Here is a 12,741-nt window from a genome sequence, read left to right as displayed (position 1 = left end):
AGGAGCCGAGGGGAAGCCCGCGCCGGCGCCGAGCCTAAAATGGCCACGCTGCTCCGCAAAATCGGGCTCATCCGCCTGCACAACCGGGACACCGAGGACCCCAAGCATCACCACAACCACCGCGGCGGCGGCGGCGGCGGCGGCCAGCAGAGCGCGTCGCTGCGCGGCAAAGGCGGCGCCAAGAGCGGCGGCCACAAGCCGCAGCAGCAGCACCCCGCCGGGGGCGCGGGCGACGCCAGCCCCGGACCCGGCAAGGGCAAGGGCAGGCGCGCGGCGGCGGCGGGGGCGGGCGGCAGCCTGGTGCCCGCGGCGCGCCAGCAGCACTGCACGCAGGTGCGCAGCCGGCGGCTCATGAAGGAGCTGCAGGACATCGCGCGCCTCAGCGACCGCTTCATCTCCGTGGAGCTGGTGGACGAGAGCCTCTTCGACTGGAACGTGAAGCTGCACCAGGTGGACAAGGACTCGGTGCTGTGGCAGGACATGAAGGAGACCAACACCGAGTTCATCCTGCTCAACCTCACCTTCCCCGACAACTTCCCCTTCTCGCCGCCCTTCATGCGGGTGCTCAGCCCGCGCCTGGAGAACGGCTACGTGCTGGACGGCGGCGCCATCTGCATGGAGCTGCTCACGCCGCGCGGCTGGTCCAGCGCCTACACCGTGGAGGCCGTCATGCGCCAGTTCGCCGCCAGCCTGGTCAAGGGCCAGGTAAGCGGGGCGGAGGCCGGGGGCGCGCGGGGCTGGCCCCTCGGCCCTCTCGCTCCTGGTGCGCGCGGGGCGGTGCCTCTACCCCGGCCTGCCAAGGGGAGACGTTCCCGGGCGCCTCCGCTTCTCTTCCCTGAGCGTTTTCTTCTTTCCCTACCTCTCCATCCCGTCTCTGCGGGTCTCCCGCTTGTTTCCCGTCGGTCCCCGTCTCTCTGGAATACGCTCTCTCCCTCTCCGCACACCCTCCTCTCTTTTCTCCTCTGTCGCTTCTCGCCTCCGGCTCTGCTCCTCTACCCTCTGCCCTTATCTCCTAACCCGCTGTCCCCACGTGCTCCTCCCTTTCCCCCCTCTCGCTCTCTCCCTTTCCTCCTTCTCCGCCCCCGCCCCAGGCTTCCGCTCTCTCCTCCCCCTCCCTCTCCCGTTTACCCCCTTCTCCTTTTCCTTGGCTTCTCCCCCAACTCCTGACCCCACAGTCTCCCTGAGGGTGGAACTTCACGTGGACTTAGGAATCTGAGTACCCAGCCCAGTTTGTTGCCCCCTTCCCTGCCACACACACACGGTTTCCCCCCAACAACTCAGGGGTGCTCTGCAGGTGGGGGGCTCTGCAGAGCGCCTGCTGTTTGCTGGCGAATCTGCTCCCCTGCTCTGCTCCCTTCTGACCAGCATGGAGCGCAAAGGTGAACATTTTGCTGTTGAGAAATTTCACTGGAGAGGCAGAGGTGTGGCTTGAGTGTGACAAGGCCAGATGCCCTTAACGAAACGCATGGTACCTGACTCCTTCCGGGACCATCACCTCCTGGGTAGTTGTTCAAGGTCTTGGTCTCCCTCAGACCTGTTTCTTCCTTCGGGTTCCCCCTGCTCCGGGGGGTTAAATCCATTATCAGAACTAAAGGTTTTTAACTGAATACTGAAATCAGGGGCAGGCTTGGTGCCTGAATCTTCTCACCTATTGCACCAGACGGCAGCTTTACCAAAAGAAACCCCAGAGGACTTGAGAGCAGAATCTTCTGAAATTTGCCCCCCCGCCAAGCTGCAGGAAGAGGCACGATGGTTTTATCTTCCCACATTATATGCTCCTGATCATGTTCAAGTTGGTTGATGTTTTCCCAAATCGCTATTGAACATTACTTAATAAAAGTATAATTTTATACGGGTGTCTTTTAGATTTATGAAGAATCCCTGTTTTGTTTAGGAGACCCGGAATGACCTCGATTTGATCTTTCTACAGCTAGCATTTCAGAAGCCATCAGTCGCCTGTCACCTGCCTCTGTCCCTTTCACGGCAGGATCTTTCACACTAATCAAGTAATGCTTGTTCTGCCAATTTCACTAGAGGTGGGGCCCCTGGGATTCCAAGCAAATCGCATTATGACTCCAGTGGAGAAAGTCACTTAATTCTTGACTGAGGTCTGTTGTTACCAAGTACTATGTTGCTAGTCCATCTTTTCTGGGGTTTAGCTTCCGCTTATTTCTCGCGTTCGAAATAGGAGGGACCTGGCGGCTCTAGAAAGGTGAGGTTTAATGCTTTAACATCCGAAATTCACTCTGAAGCCTGTGGTTCAGCGCTGGCTCTGATGTGAAGAGCCTGTGATTCGATACAAGCCACGGGGGTGGGAGAGGGTCCCGGTTTATGTTATTATCAGGATTTATACAAATGATGGGGAAAAACATGTTGCAGAAATGCTTCTGTTATTTTTTCTGAAAGCACTGCTAATCAGAACTCTCTGGAACACTCTCTTACCTTCTTTCATTCTTCACAGAGATGATTTTGGGGATGAGGGGGCAGAGAAATATCATTTTGCCTTAAAATCACAGAATCATAGCGTTTAGGTTTGGAAGAGATCCTAGAGGTCACCTCAACCACAGCCTGCATTTTGAAAGATGTAGGAGAGTAAAGATTTCAAATGAGAAATAAGGACTTTTTTTTTTTTTTTTAGAAGAGATATATGTTAGTAAATGTTTTCCATGTTCACAGTAATGCTGTGAATGACAGTTCTCTTGGGGCCCCTGCACTTCTATTAAATTAGGCAGGTCCTTGTGTATATATGTCTTTTCTTTGTCATCCAAATTGAGGGTCTTAGTACAGTCAGCAAGTCAGAGGCCTTATTGTTGAAAGTCGTTATCAATATTTTTATTTATTAATTTCAAAATCTTACTTAGCTGAACTCAGGGCCCTCCATCAAACATGTTGTGTTGTATCACCTATTCTAAAGTCTAGTTATGAAATGTCTGAAGGGAAGGTGTGCGCTCAGCAATTTATAAAAATACCAATTCAGTTTCTTTGCACTTTTCATGCTGACTTCTACATCCAAAAGAGAGTCGTGTAGGATGTACACAGACAACTCGGAATGCAGCGTAAGGACAGGAGAAATGAATGTTCATCAGCGTTTCAGGATTCTGTGCAGAAAAGGGTCCTGATGGTGTCTCAGGGCCCTCAGCGTTATGGTGCCTTTCCTGCTTTTGTAAATTTCCCACCCACAGGTTCATTGCACTTACCGTAGTTACCGAATTATTTCCGTAGTTAAAGGACTTTGGGAAAGCAATCAAAATACCTGATTAGGTATTCAGAGAGAACCAAGAGCGCGACCAAACCAATAATTACTTTAAAAGGCAGAACCGTTCCATTCTAGTCACATTCCTCCATCTGTTGGCACTTTGGTTTTTCTTAAGCAGTGAGATGAGAAGAGGCTCGTTTTCCTCTTTCATAACTACTAAGCTTAACTTTCTGAATTGGGGATATCCTAAGTTGATTTTGTTTCTCTACCTTTAGAGAAATCATAAAATACTTTTAAGGGTTTCATTGGTGATATTAAGAAAAGATCTGCTTAACCATTTTGTGTATGGTATTAATGTTTGCGTTTATCTCACGGTGTGACAGATTCAGTCATTTCACGAGACCTTTACCTGACTCTTGGGGCCCATGTTATCAGAATCTCTCGTGTGCTACCTTATGGATTGTGGTTGTTTTAAATTAACTTAAAAATTTCTCGTATGATATATTCTTTGTAGAGATAATGACATACGTACCTTGCCTATTTGTTTATTACCGAATCCCCTTTTGACTACAAAGAGACGTTTTAGGTAACTCTTGGCTCCTGCCATTAAATGAAAACTCCCCGTACCTGGGAGGGTCCTGCCCGGGCCGGGCCGCGGTGTTCACTGGCGTGTGTACCAGGTCTCGCGCCTGGGATGATTGATAATGCGACAGAGACCCTCTCCTTGCAGCTGTGTGAGTAGAAGGCGCCCACAAGTGGCTTGAGGGCGCGCTAACTCAGGGTCTGCTTTCATATCAGTTCGCCTCCTGAGTGTCCCCTTTCTAATTAGTTAGACGTCGCCAGGGGCAGGGAACCAGATGGCACTCGGAAGACAGTTCCTTACTCCTCCTCTGTCCCCTCAGTGCCAACCAGGCGCCTCAACCCGGCATGACGACAATGTGGCAATAACAGCAGCGCCGTTTACTGTTTGCTCCGTGCCAAGCTCTGGGCCAGCGAGGCACTCAGGGTGTTAACCTTACCTGATTCTACTGTTTCAGTGGTCACTGTACAGGTGAGGAAACCTCAGCTCCACGCGGTCAGGTGAAATTAACGCGGCCTCATGTTCTAACGCTGGCAATGAATGCGAGGCTCTGAATACCAGTCCACGTTAGTAAAAGCGACGGCAGAGTCACAGCCAGGCCACCTGAGCCCCTGGCCCGTCTCCAGCCAGTGGTTGGCGGCGACTGGCGTGATCATCATTTGTGTCCATAGAGGACAGGTACACGGTCGGCTGTCAGCAGAAGAATGAAACAACAGGACTCAAACACCTTCAGTTCTTAGTGTTTGAATTAAACGTTGCTGAGTGATTCCGGAACAGTTATGTTTCCGGACAGCACTAGTTTCTGGAATTTTTGAACACAGAAAACTGGCGGATGTTGCCCCGTGTCAGTGTGTGATGAAGAAGCAGATCAGCTCTAGTTGATGAGAAAGTGCATCTCTGAGGTCGACTTTAGGGCTTAAAGTGTTCTGCACCACGGGTGTCACTGAGAATCTTGGCACACGGGTGCGCGCACGCGCGCACACACACACACACACACACACACACACAGAGCCTGTCTTCAGAACCTCTTCCAAAGTACTAGGCCTGGAAATAGCTTTTTACTTATGGCTACACCATCTCCAGGTTTTATCAGGAAAAAGTAATGAAGATAAACAGCCTTGTGGGTTCCTAAAGTTTATTGGCTTCTGAACTATTATAATTCACACAACATTTTTGAAAGCCCTGTGTGAGTGTGCTAGGGCCACTGTCACAAAGTGCCACAGGCTGGGGGGGCTTCAACAACAGACATTTACTTCTCACAGTTCCGGAGGCCAGAGGTCTGAGCTCAGGGTGAGAGCAGGGTTGGGTCCTTCCGGGGGTGTGTAGAAGGGTGAGCTCCAGGCCTCCGTCCTTGGCTTGCAGACGGCCGTCTCCTCCCTGTGTCCTCACGTGGTCTTCCCTTCGTGCCTGTCTGTGTCCTAATCTCCCCTTCCGGTGAGGACACCAGTCGTATTGGATCGGGGCCCCATCCTGATGACCTCAGTTTAACATGATCACCTCTGTAAAGACCCTGTCTCCGAATACAGTCACCTTCTGAGGTGCTTGGGAGTAGGACTCCAACATATCAATTTTGAGGGATCACAGTGCAGCCTATAACAAGCCCAAACAGGGATTTCTTAACCGATTCAGCCTCTCATTTCTCTAGAGGCTATTGCTGGTTTGCAAAGTAACATAAATGATGCCCATCCTTGTGATCATGGGACCACCCTGAGGAGACCCCAGGAGGGCCCACTTGGAATAGAGAGACGGTGGCCGCTTTAAAGGGAAGCTGGGAGAACCTAGCGTGTGAACAGTGACAGCCAGGGGGTGGGTCCTGCCACGTGACTCACCGAGGAGAGTGGATCTGTGGAGGAGTCTTATGAGTCACCGCGTCGTTGTGTCCTGTGCCCACGTGTAGGTGACGGAGGTCATGACCACCCAGGATGACTCTGCAGCTTGAGGTCTCCGTGTACTCGACTGTTCGGAGAAAAAAATAGCTTGTTCTGGTATCAAGTAGGACAGGCAGGAGGACGCAGACAGGACTCTGCATCCTAAAAATAGTCCCACGCCAACTTGGCAAGCTCCCACATGCCCGCTCCCTGGCAAGTCTGCTCATCCCATGGCTGACGGTGCAGTTAATAATAGTAGTGGCTTACTTTACCCAGAGTTGTAAACTTTTGAGAATCTAAAGTTGCGAAAAGAGGATGCAAACGCATTTCTGTTTACTTTTCTGATTTATAGTAAAGGGTGTGAGAGGATTGTTTTCCTTTTTAAGGGTCAGGAGAGTTTGGGGGGGGGTTGTTTGTTTAATGGAAAGTGCCAACATGAACACTAAGCTGAAGTTTAACCCAGAATGCTGCCCTTTTCTCGTCCTCACGAACAGGCGTGTGTGAGTCCAGGTTTAGGAGGAAGGCAGCCCCAGTGGTGCCACGCTGGGGACAGCTAAGGAACCAGCCAAGTGGCTTTCCTGGGTTTTTTTTTTAAGCAGCCACTAATAGTGGGTTCTTTGAGCCACATTTCAAATCTCCTGAATCCTAGATTTCTGCTGTGTTGATAGGGTCGTGGGGAGATGGGGCGGAGGATGGGGAGGAGGTAACTCCTTTCCTCTCTGCCGGTGGTCCTCAGCACCAGGTTAATTAGATGCTCCCGGGAACATTTAAATTATTCCAATGCCAGGCCCTTTCCTCGAAGATTCATACTTCTTGAGGCGAAGATGAGGCCCTGGTAGAGGCCTGTTGGAAAATCTCCTACGTTGATTCTAACGGACAAACCGGGCTTGGAAAGACCACCCTGGACCAGAATTACTCATCACGTCTACCGTCTTCGGTACATCCTCCCTCCAGCAGCCAGAACGGGGAGCTTCAGGTGACGGTGGATGTAATGAACCCCTTACCTTCCCCCTCCCACCTTGATTGGACTCACTGTCCTGTGTCCGCCCCGACTAGCCCTCTGGAAGCCCTACTTTTGTAGAGGAGGTCATCATACAACCCAGTCCTTCCTCCCTGCACCAAGAAGGAGTGTAAACCCTGAAAAAGGAAATGTGCTCAAGACAGTTCCTCACCCCCGGATCAGACACAGTTGTGAGGGCGTAGGTGCACGGACCACCCAGAACTGTTGGTAATTGGCTAGTTCACACAGCGCAGGTACTGAGCGTCCACTCTGTATCAGGCACACACTGGGCTACACGTTTGTGAATCAGATTCACGGAAAGTGCCAGCCACGGAGAACTGACTGTCTAGTGGGGATAAAGTGAAACCCACTCACGTTTGTCTGTGATGTGCCAGGCAGCTCCGCAGTGACCGCTTGCTTAGCATTTGGGTGAGTGCCCATCCACTGGTGCAAGTGGACTGGACACCTGGCAGTGGCCTGTGTGTGCGCCAGGGACTTGAGAGAGATGGGGTCCTGGGGTCAGCAGGGTCTTCAAAGCTTCTGGGTGACGTTCCCAGAAGGAATGCTCATGGTTACGTGATTGTAACACTGAGGGTGAGCCTGTCTTCCTGAACATAGTTTCACTGCTAATAAATGGGAGGGTCAGGCATTTCCCAACACAGACAAAGAAGTCACTGTAATGGCAGAAGTATTTCCAATAACATCTACGCTTTCCTACCCAAGGAGTCAGCAAGCTCAGATAAGGTTTAATTGTTTAATTCCCCATCGTCACACACTTCATTCCTTCCTTCTTCAGGACCCGTTTGCTGAGGGTCTACCATGACTTGGGCACTGAAGACACGTGGTCTTCAGCATTCCCGTGGCGACCTTCCCCCATTCTGTGGGTCGCCCCTGGTCCTCCTCCTGGTCCTCTCCGCTAAGGGCAGGAGGGCCAAGGCCCCCTGATCGAGAACCTCTGCGGAGGAAGCAGAATTGGGACCAACCAGGTGGCAAAGGCTTGGGAGAGGAGGGCGGGTCAGGAGCCGGGAGGCGTGGCCGAAAGGGGCCCTTCCCCACCCCGCAGGCCTAGGCGTGGTCAGGAAGCAGAACTAACCGGGCCTCCTCGTTCAAGTTCCCAAGCCTGGCTTTCCCTCTCCTCCCTGCCCTCCTGCCTCCTTAGAGGCTTGGATTCCTGTGATGCCCCCGTCCAACCTCTCTGTCCCTTTCCATCCTGCCCGCTGCCACCTTCCTGGGTCCTCTAAGACGCACGCCTGGCTTTCTCACACCCTTGGTTATGACGGTGACGGAATGCACCCAAGCGCCCAATCGCTGCCCAGCCTGGGCGCAGCTCTTCCACCTTCCACGGCCCCCAGGAAGCCCTTCTTCTCCCACCAGCCCCGCCAGCCAGGGCACACCAGCAGGTCTCCACGTTTGCTGAGCTCACAGGTCCGCCCCCATCAGGAAAGCACCCCCTCGTGCATCAGTCGAGCCCTGCCGTCCCTCAGAACCCTGCCCAGACGTCTTAACTCCTGCAGAAGGCCCCGCAATCACTCCTCCAGTAAGGGCATTGGCTCCCTCCCCTAAACACCTCTGCGTTGTCTGGAAGGTGTTTATTTCTACGCTCATCCTGCTAGACTGCGTTTACCGATTTACAGCTCTGTTTCCCCTTCCCCTCGCCCAATGCCCAATACATCGTATGTGCCGAATAAATGTGTCCACTGTGCAACTTGCCTGACTGCACACACACCCCATCCCCTCCTCTTGTCCCTACTTGGAATACGGTAAGATCGTGAACTTACCAGGTGCTTACCGTGGGCCAGCTGCCGTGCAAAACGCTTTAGTGGGTCATGTGATTAAATGCTTTCAACAGCCTATGGGGTGAGTGCTGTTGTTATTCCCATTTTACAGAGGAGGAAACCAAGGCTCGCTTAGCCTGGGGAAGGCAGAGCCCTGCAAATCTGCGGGTTAGGGTCTTCGGGAAGCCCCTTCCTCCAGTGAATGCCTGAAACTAACACAGATGAGCTGCCCACAGTGGCCACGTGGTCCCTCCCCTCACAGAACTGCTTGTTTTTCCTTTGATCACCTTTATAATGTATCCTATGAAGTATCATAATCTTAGAGAGCTCATGAAAGACAAAGTTTCTCTAACTGTAGGATCAACCAGTAAAATTCCATAAAGCTTAAAGGAGGTTGGTTTAATTCATAACTAAAACTAATCTAATAAAAAGTGACTTTGAATTCTGCTGGATTGAATTACAGTGATTTTTGTTTTAGTAATTTTATTTAAAAGGGGATCCCGGCATCTGCCCTTTCATAGACAAGAGAGATGGATGCCTCTTGGTTATTCTCGCAGATCCGAGAAGAACCAGAGGCCCCTTCCTGCCACCTCTGACCCCAAAGGCCACCCTCAGCATCTGGGGACATCTGAAGACCCCTCCTCAGAATACTGCTTTTAAACCCACAAAATAAAATACATAGGCTTTCAAAGGAAAACAATCATACTTAGAAATAGTTATTGCTATTTTTTTAAGTGATGAACTAAAATATGAAATTAAAAAGCATGTCTTTATTAACACATTTAATATCAAGGTCTAGTTACTGTCCTAACTGGGCTTAGGAAGGAGAACTGATGACATTTCAAGTTGTCTACAAAAACTGTCATATGATTCTTAAATGTCTGGGGTTTCTGTTGGTGACAACATCAAGGCAATGCTAAATCTCTGCTTTGTTACTTCCAATCACAGTTAAATGAAGTGCTGGACTACAGTTAGAGTTAATGAAAATAAAGACATTGTTTTCCATCCAAGTTTGGGTTCCCTGGGGATGCATGGCCCCAAGGACCCCAGGGTGGTAGATGGCTCTAAGTGTTGACAGCTGTCTTGGGAAAGAACTTAAAGTTTGTCATGCAGCTCATGGCCAGAACCTCTGGGAACGAGGTTTAGGAGCCCAACATATAGCTCAGTCTTACCGTGATCTTGTTGGGCGGGGTTAGGATAAAGCCATGGACCTCGAGCAGGCGCAGGGCTCCAGTACCACCCCTCCTCCCAAGCCTGCTTCCCTGCTGGGCAGGTAGCCACCTCCCTGAGCTTCAGGTGCCTCATCTGAAGATGAGGAGCATAAATCCACTTCACGGATGTGTCGTGAGGCTCAAAGGAAATGATGCGTGCAGGTGCATTGATTGCATAGAGGAGGTGATCAATAGATGTTCCCCTTTTTATAAAAGTAGAATTTTATTGAAATAAATACATAAGAAAAGTATGACCAAAGACCCAGAATTGGGTTTACCTTCAACATTCATTACATGAAGGGTTCTGCTTTCATAACTATTAGTATTTCAGAGCAATATGGACATCCAGTTGGCTCAAAATTTTTTTATACTTGACCAGAATTTTATAAATATTCACAAAAATCACAGGGTAGCCTCCTCTTCGCCCTCTCAGAACTACCACCTCTCCTTGTGGACTCTTGTCATCACCTCTGTGGACTCTCCATCATCAAGTCATTTTGCACCATCAGGTGTCAATTTCAGATAATAACCACGACCGTGTTATTGACCAAGCACAGATTTGAGAGCTGTTTTTTCACCTCTACAGCCTTTTGCTCTCCAAGAATCCTATTTGTTAGCACTATCTTTAAATTAGCTTATTTTTTTGCTGCCGCTAAGTTAGAAAATTACATAGAAGAATATAATTATTTCAAACATTGACCTTTATCACCTCTCAACGCATACATTGATACTGTTCCATATTGTTGAGATTCTTTCTTTATTACAGAACTGGATGTTCACTTGAAAACTTTTGAGCTACCATTTTGTTTCAAGATGAAAAGCCGGTTCAGAAAGCAAACGTAAAATTTTTTTCAAATGCTGTGGATTCCAGCAGTTATCACAGGTCACACAGAATGAACACAAATTGCCTCAGTACAACTGAAAGAGAATTTCACTGAGTCAGTGATCCTTTGCCTGACTGATACCTTTAGGAAAGGCTTTTTTCTGTGATGAAATTCAAGAGAAATCTAGTTGAAATGTTTGACCTACATACGTATATATGATATTATGACAATTGGAGGCTAATCAACAAAGAACACCAATCTTCTCTTAGCAGTTAAGGCCCTGAGCATCTAGGGTAAGTCTTCCTGCATCTGGTAGGAAAGTGACTAGAACTCTTCAGGGTTCTTTCCAACTCTTAAGACTTAGATGAACGGAGCCAGCATTCTCACAAGGAGGGGGAACAGTATACGGTTCATCGGTCCTCCAGGATTTGTATGCTGAGTTTGTTGTACACTCACTGATTTCCCCATAATTTAGCAATATTGAAGTCTGAAATTCGACCTCTGAGATCACTAGAGACATGAAGCATCCTCCTGTCCCCCGGGGTTCTCAGCCTGCAGTGTGTATCATTCTGAGAAGGGGTGCTGTCTTCTTCGTGGAAGTGGAGTCTGTAACAACATCTAAATCAGTGCGTGGGCCTGGGTGGTGTTGCCATAGCTACCACGTTAGGTTGGTAAAGTTTTCAGCGTCATAGTCAGCAAATAGGAACGGTTCTACCCAGCACTGCTCAGATTGTTTTTTTCACATTTATGTACGTCTCTTTTTCCCACCTGTAAACTAATTATTTGGCTGTCATCAAATCTTTTGATTGAGGTCATTTCAGTCGCCCTACCCTAAGGAAAACATCCAAGGCCCTCAGTCTGCAGCTTGGCCCCGACCATGTACCACTTAGAGTCTCAGAGCCTGGCTGGTCTCCCCAGTCAGATAAGGACGCACCCAGCAGCTGTTGGTCCACTCCTGATTTCATTGCCTCTGGGGCCAGGATGCTGCACAAGAAGAGGTGACCCTTGATTAACCCGTTCAGGCCATTCGAAGAAAGGATAGATGGTCTCACGCCATCTCTGTGGCCAGAAGACCCCCGGAGGCTGCAGAACTGGGTCTTGGTCGGTGCCCAACCCAGAAAGACACCCATGGCCCAGAACTCTAAACCCAAGTGTGGGAGGAGGTGTATGAAGGACGCAGCCAATGGCAGGAATGTAAGAGGCAGGGGTCTGCATGGAGGAAGGAGTGAGGGTGCTGCCAGCAGGTGCTGAATGGGGGTCTGTGACTGAGGTGGGCAAAACAGACCCCCATCCTGGAGCAATACTTGCATCCACTGTTGCTGCTTACAAAGCACTTTACTTGTGTGGTTTCCTGGAGGTCCGAGACGGGGGGGAGTCCAGCTGGGGAGCAGGGCAGGCTGGCAGCCCAGAGGGTACAGCAAGTGCCTGTTTCCTTGAGCTCCCAAGGGCAATGTGATTGAACCAGACCATTATTCCTCGAGTAGGAACTAGGGGCTTAGTGAGAATTTCCAAGGGGCATCTTCTCTCCCTGTTGTCTCATTTTGTAGCATCATTAAGTAGAAGTTGTCAAATATTCAAGTCTGAAGGACCACTAACTAGAAAGAAGACAGTGCACCCTGAATGGCTGGACAGAACGAGCTTGTTACAGAACTCGGGAAGGTAAAAGGATGCCCTTGCTAGTGTGCATTCAGGACAGAACGAGCCTCGTCCAAAATTCCTGGGGACAGTCCCCATAGGGTCAATGAAAACTTACGTACTGGGGCTTCCCTGGTGGCGCAGTGGTTGAGAGTCCGCCTGCCGATGCAGGGGACGCGGGTTCGTGCCCCGGTCCGGGAGGATCCCACGTGCGGCGGAGCGGCTGGGCCGCTGAGCCTGCGCGTCCGGAGCCTGTGCTCCGCAACGGGAGAGGCCACAACAGTGAGAGGCCCGCGTACCGCAAACAAACAAACAAATAAACAAAACTTACATACTGTGCCATTAAATTAAGTTGCCCCAAAAGGCTGAGGGAAATGTGAAGATTTCTGCTGCAAGGAAATGCTTCTGACATGTCTGCCTTCGGAACCTACAGTGAATTTTGTAATTTGTTTGGTCTTTAGAACAATGCAGTGATACTAACTAGTCTTATAAGTCAAGCATAGTTTGAGTGAGTGATAGAAAGAAGGGAGAGGTTTTCATAAGTAGTCTTACCTTTCAGACATATGAATGTCTAAATCATCCATTTATTTGCTACTTAGTATCTTCCTTTCCTTTTCAGGTTATTTTCTTTACATAATTACAGTGAATATTG

The 12,741-nt window shown here is 49.8% G+C and overlaps 1 protein-coding gene across 1 annotated transcript; it reads left to right on the top strand.

The window, feature by feature from the left end:
* Positions 1 to 276: 276 nt before the first annotated feature.
* UBE2QL1 (ubiquitin conjugating enzyme E2 QL1) lies at positions 277 to 2,049 on the top strand. The gene has a single exon (XM_028486642.2). It carries the CDS (start codon positions 352 to 354, stop codon positions 1,165 to 1,167), a length of 816 nt encoding a protein of 271 aa, XP_028342443.1. The 5' UTR covers positions 277 to 351; the 3' UTR covers positions 1,168 to 2,049.
* Positions 2,050 to 12,741: the final 10,692 nt, after the last annotated feature.

The sequence above is a fragment of the Physeter macrocephalus genome, unplaced genomic scaffold (genome assembly GCF_002837175.3).
Source record: "Physeter macrocephalus isolate SW-GA unplaced genomic scaffold, ASM283717v5 random_1690, whole genome shotgun sequence".
Taxonomy (NCBI): domain Eukaryota; kingdom Metazoa; phylum Chordata; class Mammalia; order Artiodactyla; family Physeteridae; genus Physeter; species Physeter macrocephalus.
The sequence above is the reverse complement of the archived record's forward strand: the minus strand, read 5'-3'. Positions and strand labels throughout refer to the sequence as shown.